At 37.7% G+C, this 18,201-nt stretch overlaps 1 protein-coding gene across 5 annotated transcripts in view; it reads left to right on the top strand.

The window, feature by feature from the left end:
• The window catches only part of RANBP17 (RAN binding protein 17), a 334,844-nt gene that overhangs the window by 283,526 nt on the left and 33,117 nt on the right, over window positions 1–18,201 (top strand). For 4 of the 5 annotated variants that reach the window (XM_046668588.1, XM_046668586.1, XM_046668587.1 and 1 more), the window contains 2 exons: window positions 9,637–9,851; window positions 11,812–11,950. In XM_046668588.1, coding sequence (XP_046524544.1) covers window positions 9,637–9,851; window positions 11,812–11,950 — 354 coding nt within the window. The remainder of the gene's footprint in view (window positions 1–9,636; window positions 9,852–11,811; window positions 11,951–18,201) is intronic. The other variant, XM_046668590.1, reaches the window with a different exon arrangement.

Below are 18,201 nucleotides of genomic sequence, written 5' to 3'. Positions count from 1 at the left end.
GGAGACAGAGGGAGACAGAGGAAGGGCAGGAAGAAGAGAAAGGAAGTGGAGCAGAAAAGAGGAAAAACCTTCAAAACATTCTTGAAAAGAAATGCCAGTAAGGTTTTTTCCCCCTGAAGAAGGACTCAGAGATTAGGGTAAGGCTTTCCTCCTCAGTTTGGATAAATAATAACGATAGCTTTCATTTTTTTAATCAGCTATTATGTGCTTGCTCCTGTACTAGACCATTTATCATGCATTAACCCATTGAATCCTCAAGGTAGGTATTATTATCTGCCACTCACTAGTCATTTGGCCTTGGTTAAGTTGTGTAGCCTCTCTTGCTTCAGTTTCTTGTTAAACAGAGAAAATAATACGTACTTCTTAAGGTGGTTATGAGGAGTCAATTAGATAATGCATGGAAAGCCCTTAGACCAGTTACCCACTATGATTACTGTTATGAAGAAATTGAAGCTCATAGAGGTTAAGAGATTTGCCTAATATTACATAACTGGCAAGTAGTTGAATTGGAATTTCATTCAAAGTCTGTACGGCTTCAGACAATAGTCTTTCCCTATTCCTTATTGCCACTTGGGAGTTGCCACAGGAAGATTGTAGTTTAGATATTTATGATGAAGCACTGCTCTTTATGGTGATTTCTATCCTAAAACTTAAGGGAAATCAAAGGCTCAATGGAAAAATGTCCTTCAACTTTGTTACCAGTGATTTTGACACCTGCTTTACATAAAATAATAGAAAAATGTTTTTCAACCTTCACTGATTGGCCCATGCTGGGCCCCATCAACCACGCTGATTTTATTGGTCTTTACTGTCTGTAATGTTTCATTCCCCGTGCTTTTACCTCTGGAGATTCTGATATGCTCATTGGAGGGGATTGTGTGGTTGCCCTCCAGGAGCCTGGAAGATGAGGGAAAGAGTGTCTGAGAGGACACAGAAGAGCCAGCATTATTTATTTCTTTGGTAAGCCAAGGGGAAGGAAGGGGAAGCCCATGTAATAAGGAGGCCAGAACATTCTTTGATCCCTTCTGTCCCCATCTTCACTGGCTTTCTTCTCTGCTCACTTCTCATGGGCAGTATTCTCGTAGTCCGTTATTGGGACAGTATAGAGGGGGAAGGACTCATTTCCAAAGGCACCTGATTTATTATATATTTTGTGGAATAACTCCACCTCTCTGCTTAGTGAGACTGGCAGGAAAATAATACTTTTGATATGCTGTTTTATTTATCTACATTCTGTCATGATATACTTTGATGTAAGTTTTTAATTTTGCTTCAGCTCTCAGCTGCTCTTGCCATTCCAGCTCAGGGTCAGCAATGAGGTTAGCCACAGTAGCACAAAACAATTTCCTGTTTGTTCAGCCCAGGTAACATTTGGATGAGGATTAAATTTTACCACATTTTCTACTAGCCCAAGCCTATTATTTCTAATGAGTTTTAAATTGCTTCAAGAACATGTATTTCAAAACTTAGTGCTATGATCCGTTCAGCGTGAGCAACTTAATAAAAGAAATTTCTTTCTTAAATTTTTGGTTAAAATGTTGCGTGCAGTGTAATAAATGTTATTACTTTGGAAACCTACTTCTCAGTTTTAAGAACTGGATATTTTTTATCCTCAATTTCCATTTGTCTAATCTTTTCTTGCCTTTGCCTCTGGGTACTGGTATCTTTAGTGACATCTGTTGGTTGAAGAGTGCATAGAAGGGAGAAATAGTGATTATTTTCATAAGACTGGCCAAAATGGAAGTGCTTTTATTCCTTCCTTAGGTCCCTGACTTAAGAAAGCTCACTGTGTGAAAATATAAACTTTAAAAATGGATTTTTAATAATCAGCTGTAATTATTCACTGTACATAAGAATTTACATCAGAGTTCTTTTAAGCAGTTTGTGCTCCAGGTACACTTAAGGTATGACTTAATAATATGCTGAAATTGAGTTTGTAAAGTGATGTACAAGCCACTCTTATTTATTGTGATCTAGAAAACAAACCAGTGACTTTCACACTGGGTTTTTCAGAGCCATAGAGATGTGTGAAAGTACCACAGAGGCTCTCCAGAGACGGGGAAGGAGGGGTCCCTACTGCTACTTTGACCAGAACCACACACCTGTATAATTGCAGTAGATTTGTTTGTAAAAGGGTCACCCATTTAAAAAGGTATTTTTGATAAAAGAGGTTGAAAATTACTGGCATGTATTAAAAAGCATTGTAAGAATGAAGCATTATGATTGTATATTTATGTTTAAATGATTACAAAAAGATAGCTGACGAATGCATTGGTCTTGAAGTAACTAGAGGCTTAATAAAATGTCACCAGGAAATAACAGTTCTGGAAAACAGATTATCCAGGAACCATGGATATGGCCTTAGGTCTTATCAGAAACTTGGTTGGGGACAGAATGACGAAGTACTGTAGTAATGCTCACAGAAGTCGTGTGAAGGCAATAGAATGATCAACACCTTGAGGATCCCAGCACCAGGATCAGGTGATTTACAAAAGAAAGGTCTTGAGAAATAAATTCCACAGTGAATCCACATGCAATCCTACACGCAAGCAAAAAATGCTAACTAGGCTGTTAAATAAGTGAGGGTGATCTCTGAACAAGTGCTGAGAGTTCAGTGGGTTCTTTCAGCCATGTAATTAATATTTGTTTAGCATTTATTGTGTCTCTGATACTGTGAGAATTATAAGGACCAGGAAGAGAAATAAGACACACAAAAGAGAATCTTACTGATTTTTCCCTTAACGAACTTGAGTCCAGCAGGAGATTGAGACAAGTAGACAATATGTAATTTGCTGGTTTTTATTTATATCACGGCCATTGCTCCTTGTTTATATATATAAATCTACCACATCTTTTTAAATAACTTCCAAGTATTCCATTTTATGGTCATACTATAATTTATTTAATTATTTACTTTTTGATAAACATGTAATTTTCACGATCATACACTGTTTCAGTAAGCAACTTTGTACATTCAGCTTTATGAGCTTCATTCATTCACCAAATGCATATTGAGAGCAGCAGGCACTGTTCCAGACTCTTTGGATACATCAGTGAGCAAAACTGAAAAAGAAATTATTTAGTATGTTAGAAGGTAATAAGGTGCTATGAAGAAAAAAGAAAGCAAGTCAGGATAGGGGGCATTAGAAGTACCAGGGATTGAGAAACATATTGCGGTAAAATGATCCAGGTAGGCCTCATTGAGATGACATTTAAGCAAAAACTGATGGTAAATGAGGGAGTTAGTCACACAGATATCTTGGGGAAGAGTATTCCAGGCTGAGGGAACACCAAGTTTTAGAGTTCTGATGTGGGAGTGTATGTAGCACGTCTTAAGAATGGCAAGGAGATCAGTAGCTGGAGCAGAGTTCACTGAAGGGCAAGTAATAACAAGAACAATGCCATGTAATGTCATATCCTGTAGAACATTATCTGGACTTTATCGCCAAGTGAAATAGAGGGACTTTAGGATGTTTTGAGCAGAGGAATGACATGATTTGGTCTTAACTTTGACCAAAGTGATAGCTGTGGGAGGGGTGAGAAGTGTTTGGGTTCTGGATATAGTTTGAAGGTAAAGCAAATCAAATTTTCTTGATGGATTGGATATATGGTTTGAGAGAAATAGTACAGTCAAGGAATTTGGGCATACACAACTGGAAGGATGAAGTTACCATTAACTGAGATGGGGAAGGCTGAGATGGGTATGGCGGGGATCAGAAGTTCCATTTTGGTTATGTTGAGCTTGAGATGTTGATGAGACATCCAAGTGGAGAGGTTGAATACAGAGTTGAATATGAGTCTGAGGTTTGGAAGAGAGGTCTGGTCTAAAGAAACAAATATGGGAGTCATTGACTCTTAGTATTTAAAGCCATGAAACAAACTAGACAAGATCACTGGGATGAAGGGCGAATGTAAATATAGAAGACTTGGGTTTGAGCTCTGGGGTACTCCAGTGTTAGGAGGTAAGGGAGAAAAGGAGGAACCAGCAAAGGAAACTGAGAAGGAACGAACACTACAGTAAGAGAAAATCAGGAGAGTGTGTGTCTTAGAAGACAAGGAAGAATAGGTAGTCAACTATGTCAAAAGCTGCCAATAAATCAAGTAAGAGGAGGACTAAGAGTCAACCATTACATTTAGTGACAAGGAGGTCATTGGGAACCTTGAAAAGAGTAGTTTCAGTGGAAAGGGCATAAAAGAGAATCAGAGGAGAAATAAAGACAGTGAAGACAGACAATTCTTTGGAGGAGTTTTGTTACCAAGAGGAGTAATATCTAGCAGGGAAGTAGGGCCAAGAGAAGGTTTTTGTTTTTTTTAATGGAAGAGATAATAGTATGACTTGTATTCCAATGAGATGATCTAATAGCAAAAGGAAAAAAAAAGATTGCATAGGAGAGAAAGGGGAAAATTGTTGGTACTTTGAGCTTAAGCACGTAAGAGGAGATAGAAGCTAGTTGAGTACATTGAGGGGGTGGCTTTTACAGATGACATTGTATGTGAGTGCAGATGCTAGTAGATGGGTAGATATGGTAGTGAATGTTTAGAATTAGAATATATTCCCAGAAGTGGATTTACACATTTTTTGTATTTTTAATAAATATTACCAAATTACCCTCTAGAATTATACTAGTTTACATTCCCAACAATTTGCTTAATTTCCCACATCCTTATCAACACTGCATTATTGTAATCTTTTTCAACCTGAAAGGGAACTATTATATTCCTTTCCAGTCTTCACAGCTTCAGTTCTGTCCCAAACCATTTACATCCAGGGGTCTCGGCGTTTGCAGAGAGACAGAGTGAGTTGAGTGACCTGAAGTGAAAGAATGTCAGCAAGCTTGCAGTTCTCTTCCCATAACTGTTCTGATGATGAATGAAGACATTCAACTTGTAGAGCTGTCAGCTAAATATCGAATTCACTTTAAAATTTTACAGATTAAAAGGGAAAAAGAAAAACTAAATCAAGGTAATGGATTGCCTTATAAGCCAGGAGATAAAACTGTTTCATACCGTCAGTTCTTCCTGGTACAAGATACTACTATAGTATATCTTATCTCTTGCACCTTTTTTTTTTAACTATTATTTTGAGGGCACAGAGCACTGGTACAATGTGGGGCAAAGAACCACTCTGTGACCCCCTGCAGCCAGTTCTCCATTGAAGGAACAAAAAGAAGGCAGTCAAAGATATGGTATTGACCTTACTTTGAATTATGTATTGGAAGGAAGTGACATTATTCTACACCACACACACCCAGCTTCACTTCCTTCTCTTTTTGAGACCATAGCTGCCCATGTGTGAACTTACAGGCTATTAGACAGGAGAAAGAAATGAACCCCCAGTATTCTGTGTTGTTATAGTTTACGTTACTGAGCACTGTGCCAGTTATGATGGTAAGCACTTTACATATGCTGTCTCCTTTACTCCACATCAGAGCTTTGTGAGTTATATGTGAGGGAAGATGTAGGATTCAAACTCCAGGTCGGTATGATGCAGAGGCCCACTTGGTTCATCACGACCTTAGGCACTCTGTATTTATCTTCTGTTAGAGTATTACCTTGTTATATAGTTCTCTAGCTTAGGCCTGTAAAGGAAGGTCACTCCTATTTGGGTATAGGGAGCCTCTTCTGAAGAGGATATCATGAAGTCAGTCACTCAGGGAAGAGGTAGGGTCTCAGAAAGAAAAAAAAGTTTTAAAAGAAAGTAGACCTGAAAGTAGATCTCAGATAAACAGAAGCGGAGATTTTGCATCTTTTTATATATATCCCTCATTGAATCTAGATCTTGAGAATTGTCTAGAAGGGTACTTCTGGGTGCTAGAAGCTAGCTAAAGTAAAAACAAAAACAAAAAAGCCCTTCTAAACAGGACAGAGAATAGAGACTAAGAAAGAGGAACCTAAGCAGTTAATATAAGCTAATAATGGGGAAAATATTTCTAATAAGCCAGATTATATCAGGAGTCCTCTGTGCTTATTTCCCAGTTTTTTCTCCTTATTATTAAGTAAGATTTACTTTACTGTACAGCATGTACAAGAGTAAAAATGGCAATTCCATAGCACAAGTGCCTCCATTCCCCCATTATTGCCTTGGGCCAGGTTAACCATCCATTTGCAGCATTCTTTTCCTGAGCCCCAATGTAGCCTCAGCACCCATCTTACCCAGGTCTAGTGTTAAGCACCTCATTGCTCCACCCCCAATTATGGCAGATGTAGTCAGTAGGAAACAATTAGAGATTTTCATTTTGAAAGTCTCTTTTATTTCATTAAGGAAAGCATCGTTTCCTTTTGTGCTGCTACAGTAGGATTAAAGTGGCAAAAAGTGGCTTCGGTGGCTCCCAGCCTGGCAATGCCTTCATCTCCCAGCTGTCCCTCAGTGTAATAGAGATCTCTCTTTTAGGCAGGAAGTTCTGGGAAGGAAGGAGATGGGACTTTCCAGGCATCGCGTGGAGCAGGGAATGCAAGGAGGGTTGTCACACCTCTAGAGGAACATCAAACCAAACCTTAGCCCTGTCACTTTTGTTTACAGTAACGTGTGTCTAACTGCTAGATTTTAGGCTTTTTGAGAGCAGGGCCTTCAATTTCAATAAAAGTTGTTGAATAACACATGATGAATAGCTGAATTGGAGTGAATAAATGACTTTGCCAACCCTTCTCTTCTGTAGTCTTTTATAGTCACCGTGGAATGCTGAGGCACTTGAGCACAATGAGATATAGTTTCCTATTTAATAATTCCTGTTAATCATTCTACTTTTGCAAGGTCATTGATGATATACTTATTACTGTTTCGCTTAACACAGATGTATCTGAAACAGTCCAAAAGATAAGATGTGTATGCCAAATTGCAACTTTGACATAGAGATAAAAGTTGCGATCCTAAATAATTTCTCCTTCTTGGTAATAGGTTATCCAGTCCTTTACAATCAAATTTTTTTCCCCATCACAGTTCTTGGCTTGCCTCTTCCATCTTTTGCTGCAGAATATAGGACCTTTACTTCCCCCATAAGTACATCAGCATAAAAAGGCTCCAAAAAATGATCCAGTTTTCTCCCTTTGACCCTGGCCTCCCCAACAAACCCAAAATGTGTAAGCCACACCCCACCCGCAAATTACCCTAGCTCTTTCTATAACACGTAAGCAGTGCTTTTCTTTCCCAGGAAAGAGGGGGAGGGGAAACGTCTACTTTGGTTTATATTTAATTTGAGGGAAAGGTAGAAAAGCAGTGGTTGAGAACTGTCCTCTCCCTACAAGCCTACCTGGGAAACTGCAATTGATCCTTGAGAAGTAACCTGTTCTATGAAGCCTTGCCCCACTGCCCTCCTGCCCAAGCAGAGTCAGACTCTTCTATTCCCATAACGTCTTGACACACCTCTCTGATAGTGTTTGTTACGTTGTATGGAATTATTTATTTACAAATCTATCCTCCCCCACCAGACTGAACTCCTTCAGAACAGAGATTTTTGTTTTATTCATTTGTTATCCCAGCACTTCACAAATAGTAACTGTTAAGTAAATGCTGTCATATTGAGTTGTATCCTTATGGAACTTACCATGTATCTCTAAGGTAAATTAGGATGAGATCATGAGAAAGAGTACAGAATTTGATGTGGAGTAAATTCCAGTATGTACTTTAGCCTTCCAGACAACGGTGTTGTCATTCAGATGTATAAATTATAAGCAAAGCCACATGGGCTTCTAAGGATGCACAGAAGAAAACCTGTATATGGCAATGTTTCGTTAAGATAGACAAAGGGGAGGAAACTGTCACCCTGGTCCTGTGTTTCATGCTCTGCTAGAAGTACTGGTCCTTATTAATCTCTTAGTACACATGTGGTTACCATAATATACATATCACTCAGGATTCAAACAGGGAAAAACAAGCACTATGACACTTATAGATTAGGGAACTTATTTTAGTAATTAGACCTTGTACAATCTTGGATGAAGATTGGGAAATAGGTCCAAAGGGGAAAGTTGGAAAATCAGGAGAAGAATCACCCATCAGCCCTCCTGAAACAAAGGCATGGGTGGACAAGTGGGAGCTTGCAGGGAAATCTAGAAGCTAGGCTCACCCAGCTGCTGGAGTGGGACCATGAAAGGATGCTGGTTGAGAGGGGGACTGGTGCAGTGGTACAGAAGTCAATGGAAGACTGTTGCCTCTGCATAGCTGCTACTCTGTAGGTTTGCTGCCAAGTACTTGGTGGAGGGCTTGGGGTCATTTGGTCAGCAGGACTGGTGATTCTAGACACAGAACAGGAAAGAACAAAGACAAACTGAAACCTAGCGGCATTTTTCCATCTTTTTCTTGCTGTTTCTTATCAGAAGGACCTTCAGAAAGTCATGGCTGCTACTCACTTCCACCTTCCATATCTCACACAAATTTCTCTTTTGCCCAATTCTAGCTCACAGCCATACAGGGAAATGGATTCTGGGAAACTTAATTCTTGTTTAGCCAAACTGACACAGTACAAAACCACAACAACATACCTGTAAATTTTGTAAATTGAATTTAATTTCAATTTTAGAAGCCATACTCACTTGAACGAGAGAAAGCAGGGCTAAGAAACATGTACAACTTTATACTCTTTTAAAAGCATTCTTGGATATTGCCTGGTAACATGCCTTGCTAGCACGCATTTCAGAAACAGAAATTGTTGCTTGTAAGTCCTAACTAGTACAAAAAAACTTTAAGGTGATTATATAAACATTTCTCTGTCTTTTGATGGTCAACATAGAATTTAAGTACAGTTTTTAAACGATCATCTCTTGAGATCTTCTGAAAAAGATCTAAGGATAAAAGGAAGTAACATTTATTGTGCACTGTGCCAAGAACTTCTTATGTGTCTTGTTTCGTTTAATTCATATACCAAACCTGTGAGACTCCTAAATGTGAAGTAACTCAAGATTAAGTTCATGTAAGAAGGTTGAAAATTCACACCAGAATTTAGAGCCACTTACATCTTAGTCTAGGTTATCTTTTTCTCTTGACTTAGTTTGTTTACTGCTACTTATTTTTTAACTGCTTATTGAAGAAGAGATAACACATCTTAAAGTACGTAAAATGGACTAATCTTAAGAGCACAACTCAATGAATTTTTACGTATCTGTGTATATATTCTTGTAATCACCATCCAGATAAAAATACAAAACTTTTCCTAGGGTGGCCCAGTGGTGTAGTGGTTAAGTTCATGTGCTCCACTTCAACAGGCCAGGGTTCGCAGGTTCAGATCCCAGGCACAGACCTATGCACAGCTTATCAAGCCATGCTGTGGCAGGCATCCCACATATAAAAAATAGAGGAAGATGGCCACAGATACTAGCTCAAGGCCAATCTTCCTCAGCAAAAAGAGGATTGATGGCAGATGTTAGCTCAGGGCTAATCTTCCTCAAAAGAAAAAAATGTATATATATATATAACTTTTCCAATACCCTTGGTTGGTTTTCCTCGGGCTGTTTGTACTTCCCAGGTAAACTGCCTTGTGTATTTATGTTTTTCGTTAGATGGATGGTGTAATTCTTGGAACAAGAAGGGGGGAGTGAACATTAGTAATAAAATGAAAATGTTAAATAATATGCCTGCTTCATAGCTGCTTTGAATTGCATCTCCTTATATCACTTTCTCTTTCTGCTTTTACCCTAAAACAGGTAATCAGATCCTGTCCCTTGGGAGCCTCTCAAAAGATCAGATTTATCCAATGAAACTCAAGGGCATCTCCATCTGCTATTCAGCTCTCAAATCTGCCTTGTGTGGAAATTATGTCAGCTTTGGCGTCTTCAAGTTGTATGGGGACAACCATTTTGACAATGTACTCCAGGCTTTTGTCAAAATGCTGCTGTCAGTGTCCCACAGTGACTTGCTCGTAAGCAATCGTGCATCATAGGAGTCTTTGTGTGAAATGTGAAGTAACGCCACCACAGGCTTGGAGTTGTTATAGTGAAGCCCAGGGAGTTAGAATAGCACCAGAACATTTTATGTTTTAGGACAGCATCTTGATTTAACTTAGAGAATTTGAACAACTATAATGGCTGTGTTTATATAATTAAATGTGCAGTTTCGAAAACCGCAGCTACTACCTCCTGACAAATTGATCATCCAGAGTGCTCCAGGTTCTGCATCTAGAGAAAATGTAATTAGCAATTTCAGCTAAACTGCTTACAACTATGCTCATAATTCAAAAAAGGTCTGTTTACTGGAGCAGAAAATGCAAGATTGGCTGCAGGATCTTCTCCTTGCTTCGGTTTTCCTCTGTCTACTTCCCCTGCTGTTTGGCCTTCCTTTCCATTAAAATTCTAGTGTGCTGGACAGAGTGCTGACCTGAAAGTTGAGCAGCCTGTGTGTAGTCTCAATTCTGCCACTCACTAGTCATTTAACTTGAATAAATCACCTTCTCTATTTCTCCAGGCTTCAATTTCCTCACCTTTAAAATGAGTAAATTAAACAAAGTGATCTCTAGGTCCCTTTTCTACTCTACCGTCTAGTTTCTATGATTTATATCAGTGGTTTTCAAACTTTGAGGCCCATCAGAATCACCTGGGGTGCTTGTTGGAAATTCAAATTTCCAGGCTTCTCCACTGAGCTGTGTCATTATCAGACTTTTTTTTAACATCTCTGCCTGATTACACAAAAGCTAATATATGCCCGATGTGGTTGCAGTAATTACTTCAGTAACACAGCCAAATTCATGCTCAGGCTTAGTTCAGGCTTTCTCACCTGCTCCCAACCCAAGGTTAAGATCTGGGGGGCCTTTGTTAGTCAGCCTGTGTGAGAATTGGTCCTTGACATTCTAATGGACTGGTAGCACCCTCTTCCACCTTTCTAAACTAGTCTTAATAGAACCACATCTCAAGCCAAAGTTGTAGTAGAATGGAATGCTCATTGAAGGCTGGCTGTGTAACAGAAATTCCAAAGTAGAAACTCAAATCAGATCAACCATATGTTACAGCCACCTCATTGAGGGGACTCTTCACTATAGTTGAGGTCCACCACAAAAATGGATGTTGTTCCAGGAATTTCTCTAATCTTTTTTCTAATGGACAAGCAAACCTCTAACTCAGTAATTCTCAGAATTGAGGATGCATAGGCTCCCTTAGCATACATGTTAAAAATGCACATTTCCAGACCTTCATTCCAGAGCTTTTCATTTAGTGAGTCTGGAGTGGGGATCAGGAGACTATTTTTATCAACCCAGTGATTCTTGTGGAGATGATCTTAATCTCACTTTAATAAATGCTGCTCTGGTTTATTTCTCTTATGAATGTTGTGCTTCTTTGATATTGGTTTGAGTTTCATTTGAGGTTTTCTAGGTATCTTTCTTACACGCTTATCTTTTGCCTGTATTGTATGGTAAATATTAAGCCATTTACCAAATTATGATTTAGTAGATGGGTTGGCATTGTGCATATACAGCAGGCTATGATGCCAAATCCTACTATGACAGCAGATTTTTTTGTCTTAAAAAAAAGGTTGCATAGCCACCGTTAAACACTGTTGAATACTACAGTATTCCTGTCCAGAAAAGTAATTCTAAATTCCATACTACAGAGATTTTACTTGCATTGAAGTGTTACCCATATAAGGTAAAATTGAAATTACATACTATGCTATAGCTTCAAATTAGGATTTCTAGAGATCAAGAGATTCCCATTAGAACCCCTTTAAATATGAATTGAGAATCATTGTCATTTGTTCCATATATTTATTCTATATATTTGTGTTTAAGTAATTTTATAATTTCCAATATTATAAATGACAATTTGCCCTGGACTGTAACATGTCTTTTGCTTCCCTGTGACTTGACATTTAGTATTTCTCTGTTGTAGCAATATCGGAAACTGAGCCAGTCTTATTATCCACTGCTGGAATGTCTCACCCAGGACCACATGAGCTTCGTCACCAACTTAGAGCCTCCTGTACTCCTATATGTTCTCACATCTATCTCAGAGGGACTCACTACTCTTGGTAAGTATTATGGAGGACATTGTTTCAGGAGGAAAAATTTGATTGTGATCTCTTTATGTATGTGCTTATTGAGATGATCATCCTACAAAGGAGGAAAGATTGTGTACCCAAACGGAAAGATTATTTTATAATATGTGCAAATGAGAAAATGCCCTTTTTTCATATTTTGGTACACAGTTTTGTTTTTTTTGGTGAGGAAGATTGGGCCTGAGCTAACATCTGTGCCAGTCTTCCTCTGTTTTGTACGTGGGATGCCGCCACAGCATGGCTTGATGAGCAGTCTGTAGGTCTGCACCCAGAGTCCGAACCCACGAACCCCAGGCTGCAGAAGTGGAGCCCACAACTTAACCACTACGCCACTGGGCTGGCCCCGTACAGTTTATTTTCTAATCAAGCTTTATTAAGATGTAGTTTACACACAATAAAATTCATTGATTTTAAGTGAACAGTTCAAAACAATGAACAGTTTATTCTTTTTTTTTCTTATGGTTCAGGCCTTTTGGATCCTATCCTAAGAAATCTGTGCTTAACTCAAGGCCATAAAGGTTTTTCCTATATTTTCTTCTAGAAGTTTTGTTTAGGTCTATGATCTATTTCAATTTAACCTTTTTTTAAAGATTTTATTTTTTCTTTTTCTCCCCAAAGCCCCCCCAGTACATAGTTGTGTATTTTTAGTTGTGGGTCCTTCTAGTTGTAGCATGTGAGATGCCACCTCAGTATGACTTGATGAGCAGTGCCGTGTCCGTGCCCAGGATTCGAACCAGTGAAACCCTGGGCTGCCGAAGCAGAGCGTGTGAACTTAACCACTCAGCCACTGGGCCGGCCCCCAATTTAATTTTTATATATAGTATTATGAGCTAAAAGCTGAGATTCTTTTTTAACAGATGGATATTCAATTGTTCTAGCACCTTTTGTTGAAGAATATCTTAGATGTATTGGATTACTTTGTGCCAATTCTGTACTGTCCTAATTTTATAGTAAGTCTTAAAACCAGATACTATAGCCATCTAATTTTGTTTTTCTCCTTTAAAACTGTCTTAGCTATGGGTCCTTGCCTTTTCAGATAAATTTTAGAATCAATTTGTTAGTTTCTCTTGTTAGGAAAAAGTATGACTAGGAGAATTTTGGTTGAGATTGCATTGAATCTCTAGCCCAATTGAAGAATTGAAATATTAGCAATATTGAGTGCTCAATTCCTGAAAATGGTATATCTGTCCATTTATTTAGATCTTCCTTAGCTTTTCTCAACAGCATTTTTGTGGTTTTGAATGGATGAGCCTTGTACATATTTTGTTATATTTATAACTAAGTATTTTATGGTTTTTATGCTATTGTAAATGGTACTGAATTTCAAATTTCCTCTTGTTCTTTGCTACCATGTAGAACTGCAATTGATTTTTTTGTATGTTGCCCTTTTATCCTGCAGCCTTGCTAAACTCACTTATTAATTCTGGTAGCGTTTTGTAGATTTCTTAAAATGTTTTGCATAGATGTGTCTGCAAATAAAGACAGTTTTACCTCTTCCTTTCCACTCTGTATGACTTTTTTTTTCTTGCTTTATCTCTCTGACTTTCTACTACAGTACAGTGTTGGATAGTAGTGATGATAGCAAACGTCCTTTTCTTGTCTCCATGATTATGGAGAAAGCATTCGTTCTTTTACCATTTAGTATAATGTTAGCTCTAGGTTTTTCCTCGATGCTCTTTATCTTGTTGAAGAAATTCCCTTTTATTGTAGTTTTCTAAAAGTATAATAATGAGTGGGTGTTGAATTTGATCCAATGTTAAATCAACCTTGCATTCCATACTTGGTTATGATGTATCATCCTTCTTATGTATTACTAGATTCAACTTTCTAAAATTTTGATAAGGTTTTTACATCTATCTTTATGACAGATATTGATGTGTTCTTCTTTAGTTCTTCTTTTATAGTTTTCTCTTCTTCTCCTATCTTTGCCTTGTTCTCGTGTCGGTCTAGTGCCCTCATAAAGTGAGTTGGGAAGTGTTCCTTCCTCTCCTATTTTTTAAAAAGGTTTGTGTAGACTTGTTATTAGTTCTTCCTTAAATGTGTGATAGAATCCCCTAGTGAAACCATTAGGCCTAGATTTTTCTTTGTTAGGTTTTTAACTACAAATTAAATTTCCTTAATGGATATAGGACTATTCCAGTTATCTATTACATCTTTAGTAGTATTTGATAGTTTCTGTCTTTAAAGGAATTTGTCCATTTCATCTAAAGTCCATCTGACATTATTGACATAAAATTGTTCATAATATCCTCTTGTTATACAATTTAATTTCTGTAAGATATATAGTGATGTCCCCTCTTTCATCCCTGACATTGGCAATTTGTGTCTTTTATCTTTTTCTTCTTGATTATTCTGGCTCTAGGTTTGTCAGTTTCATTGCAAAGAACCAGCTTTCAATTTTCCTTGATTTCTCTCTATTATTTTTCCATCTTTTATTCTATTGATTCCATGTTTGATCTTTATTATTTTCTTCCTTCAGTTTGTTTTGCTTTTCCTTTTTTAGTTTTTTGAGATAGAAGCTTAGATTACTGATTTCAGACTTTTGTTCTTTTTTAGTACACACATTTAATGCTTTAATCTAAGCACTGCTGTAGTTGTCCCTCACAAAATTTTTACATATTTTGTTTTTTTCTATTCAGTTCAATAATATTTTCTAATTGCCCTGCTGATTTCTTCTTTTACCAACGGGTTGTTACTTTAGAAGCACATTGTTTAATTCCCATGTATTTAGAGATGTTCCTGCTATCTTTCTGTTATTGATTCTAGTCTAATTCCATTGTAGCCATAGAAAATATTCAATCATTGTTATAACTTTTATATTTATTGAATCTTTTTTATGTCCAAAAATATGGTGAATGCTCCATGGGCACTTGAAATAAATGTATATTCAACTGTTGTTGGGAAGAGTGTTCTGTAAGTGTCAGGTCTAATTGATTAATAATATTCAGATTTCCTGTATTCTTACTGGCTTTTTGTTTGTTTGTTTTCTCCTTGGTCTATGAACTACCAAGAAAGAAGTACTGAAGTCTCTGACTGTAATTATAGATTTGTCCATTTGTCCTTTCTGTTCTATCAGTTTTTGTATAAAGTGTTTTGACGCTGTGTTATTAGGTGTATAAATATTTAGGATTGTTCTGTCCCCTTGATGAATTTATCCCCTTTATCATTATGAAATGGCCGTCTTTATCTCTGGTAATATTCTTTCCTCTGAAATCTGCTTTGTCTGCTATTACTAGCCTCTCCAGCCTTCTTTTGTTTAGCGTAGCCTCTTTTTCCATCATTTCACTTTTAATCTTCCTGTGTGTTTATATTTAAAGTTGTCTTCTTATAGACAGCAGGTAATTTCTATTGCTGTTGTAACATATCTTTACAAACATGGTGGCTTAAAACAATGTAAATGTATTATCTTATAGTTCTTTAGGTCACAAATATGACATGAGTCTCACTGGGCTAAAATCAAGGTATCAACAGAACTGTGTTTTTTTCTAGGAGCAAACCCATTTCTTTGCCTTTTCCAACTTCTAGAGACCACCTACATTCCTTGGTTGATGGCCTCCATCCTCTGTCTTCAAAGCATTGCATCTCTCTGACCATTCTTCCATAAATACATCTCCCTCTAATTCTGACCTCTTATACCTCTCTCTTTCACTTTTAAGGACCCTTGGAATTACATTGGGCCTACTCAGATAATCCAGGATAAGCTCCTTATTTTTAGTTCAGCTGATTAGCAACCTTAATCCATCTACAACCTTAATTTTTATTTGCCATGTAATCTAACACATTCACAGGTTCTGGAGATTATGACATAGACATACTTGCCTAACACACAGCATATAGTTGGGTCATATATTTATATCAAGTCTAACTATCTCTGCCTTCTAATTAGTGTTTCGGCCATTTACATTTAATGTAGCTACCAATATATTTGAGTTTAAATTTACAATATTGCTATTTGTTTTCTCTTTATCCTATCTAGGTTTTGTTCCTTTTTTCCTTTTTCCTGCCTTGTATTGGTTTGGATTAATCAAATGTTTTTTATAAGTCCATTTTATATACCCTTTGAGTTTATAAGCCCTACTTCTTTATTTTTAGTGGTACTCTAGGGTTTACAATCTACACCTTTAAATAATATCATCACAGCTTGCCTTCAGATAATTACAGTCTACCTCTCTCCCTCTGTCTCCATTCCTTCTGGAACTTCAATTACACATGTGTTAAATATCCCTGTTATATTATTCAAAGACTGGAGAGGTAGATCTCCAGAACTCTCTGCTTGTATGGCACCCACTCTTCAATACTCTGTCCCTCAATTCTAGCTGCCTCAGCCTAACCAAATTCCAGCTATTTCTCTTCAACTCAGTGAGACCACACTTAGCTTTGTTTGGGTTCCTCCCTTCCTGGCCTGTAACCCGGAAACTGCTTTGGGCAGTAAGCTTGAGCAGTGGTGTAGGTATTACCTCATTGGTTTCCCTCTTCTCTGATTTAGTAGTCCTGTACTGCTTGTTGTGCAATAATTGAAAAATGTTCTTTCATATATTTTGTCCTGTTTTCTAGTTGTTTATGGCAGAAGGGAAAATTCTCATAGCGGTTAATCCTTCATGGACAGAAACTGCAGTCTTGTCTTTTATTATTACACTTTGGCTTGACATTCTTTTATCTCACATCATAGTAATACTTGAAGATTCTGGATTAGTTGCAAGTGGCTATGTTGTTTTCAAAGTGTGGTCTCAGGCCTGGAGTCTGCACTTTAACAAGGCTCTCAAGAGAGTCCTGACACAGTGGCATTATGGAGGGGTACTGAACTTGGACTTAAGTCCTAGCGCTAACACTTATTAGGTGTATGACCATGGGTACATACTCCATGCCTGATGCTGTCATAGCTGTTTTCATATGTGCATTTCACTCATTTCATTCTCAAAACCACTCTGTATACCAAAACTGGGTTAGATACTCTAAGAGAACTATTTGTCCTTATTTCCTACCTGATTGTAAGCTTCTGAAGGATAGGAACAGTGTCTTGGTCACTACTTTATTCCCTACCTAGCATATAGTAAGTGCTTAATAAATATTTATTGAATTATTTATTGAGAAGCTTATATTCTAGTGGGGAGAAATAAACAATGAACACACACACACATGCACAAGAAAATGTCAAATTAATTAGGTAATATTATTCTCATTATACAGATGAGTAAGCTGTTGCTCAGAGACGTGCATCAACATGCCTCAGGTTGTACAACTAATATGTGCCTGATTTAGGAGTCTTTCTAGCTCTAAAACCCAGTCCTGTTTACCTCACCACCTGCTAGAGCTACCTGATAATGGCTATGGTTTGGCAGGTGAATTGTGCCCTGTGTCTTCAGAAAGAAGACTATTTAGAATGTTGAAAGTAAGCACTCGGGTTTCTCCCTTTCCAACAATGATAGATTTGCAAAGAGGCTTTTGTAGGTGTTGTTCGGGTTACAAGCAGGTTTCAGTTCTACTGTAGCCTCAGTGTAAAAATGAGAGGGAGGTATAAAAAAGTTGAATCAGTGATAGAGTAGTGATTTGCCTAATATGCCTAACATGATATTACAAATTTTTAATCATCATTCATCAGCATTTTTAGTTTCGGGCCAGTTACAATGTGAGGAAAGAGAAAGGTGAGTGAGAAAATCAATTACATTTTCTGTCTTTTTTTTTTTTTTTTTTTTTTGCCAAGGAAGATTAGCCCTGAGCTAACATCTGTTGCCAATTTTCCTCTTTCTTTGCTTGAGGAAGATTAGCCCTGAGCTAACATCTCTGCCAATCTTTCTCTGTTTTATATGTGAGTCACCACCACAACATGGCCAATGAGTAGGGTAGGTCTGCGCCGGAGATCTGAACCCATGAACCCAGGCTACCGAAGTGGAGTATGCCGAACTTAACCACTAGGCCACGGGGCCAGCCCCAGCATTTTCTATCTTTTTAATCACCCATCTGCCACCACCCCCATAGTTACATACAGAGACCAAGTTCAGGATTTACAAAAAGCTGCTCTTAATAATGACTCTCAACTCATTCATTTAGAAAGTATCAATTGTGCACATACTGTGTCCCAGGTACCATTCCAGACCTTGGCAGTACTGAAGGGAATGAGACAGATAAGTTCAGTGCTGATGTCAAACTTCTATTCTAGCGGGGAGAAATAAACAATGAACACGCACACACACACAAGAAAATGTCAAATCATAAGTGCTAAGCTA

The sequence above is a fragment of the Equus quagga genome, chromosome 7 (assembly GCF_021613505.1).
Source record: "Equus quagga isolate Etosha38 chromosome 7, UCLA_HA_Equagga_1.0, whole genome shotgun sequence".
Lineage (NCBI taxonomy): Eukaryota > Metazoa > Chordata > Mammalia > Perissodactyla > Equidae > Equus > Equus quagga.
This window is presented reverse-complemented; position numbering and strand designations above follow the sequence as displayed.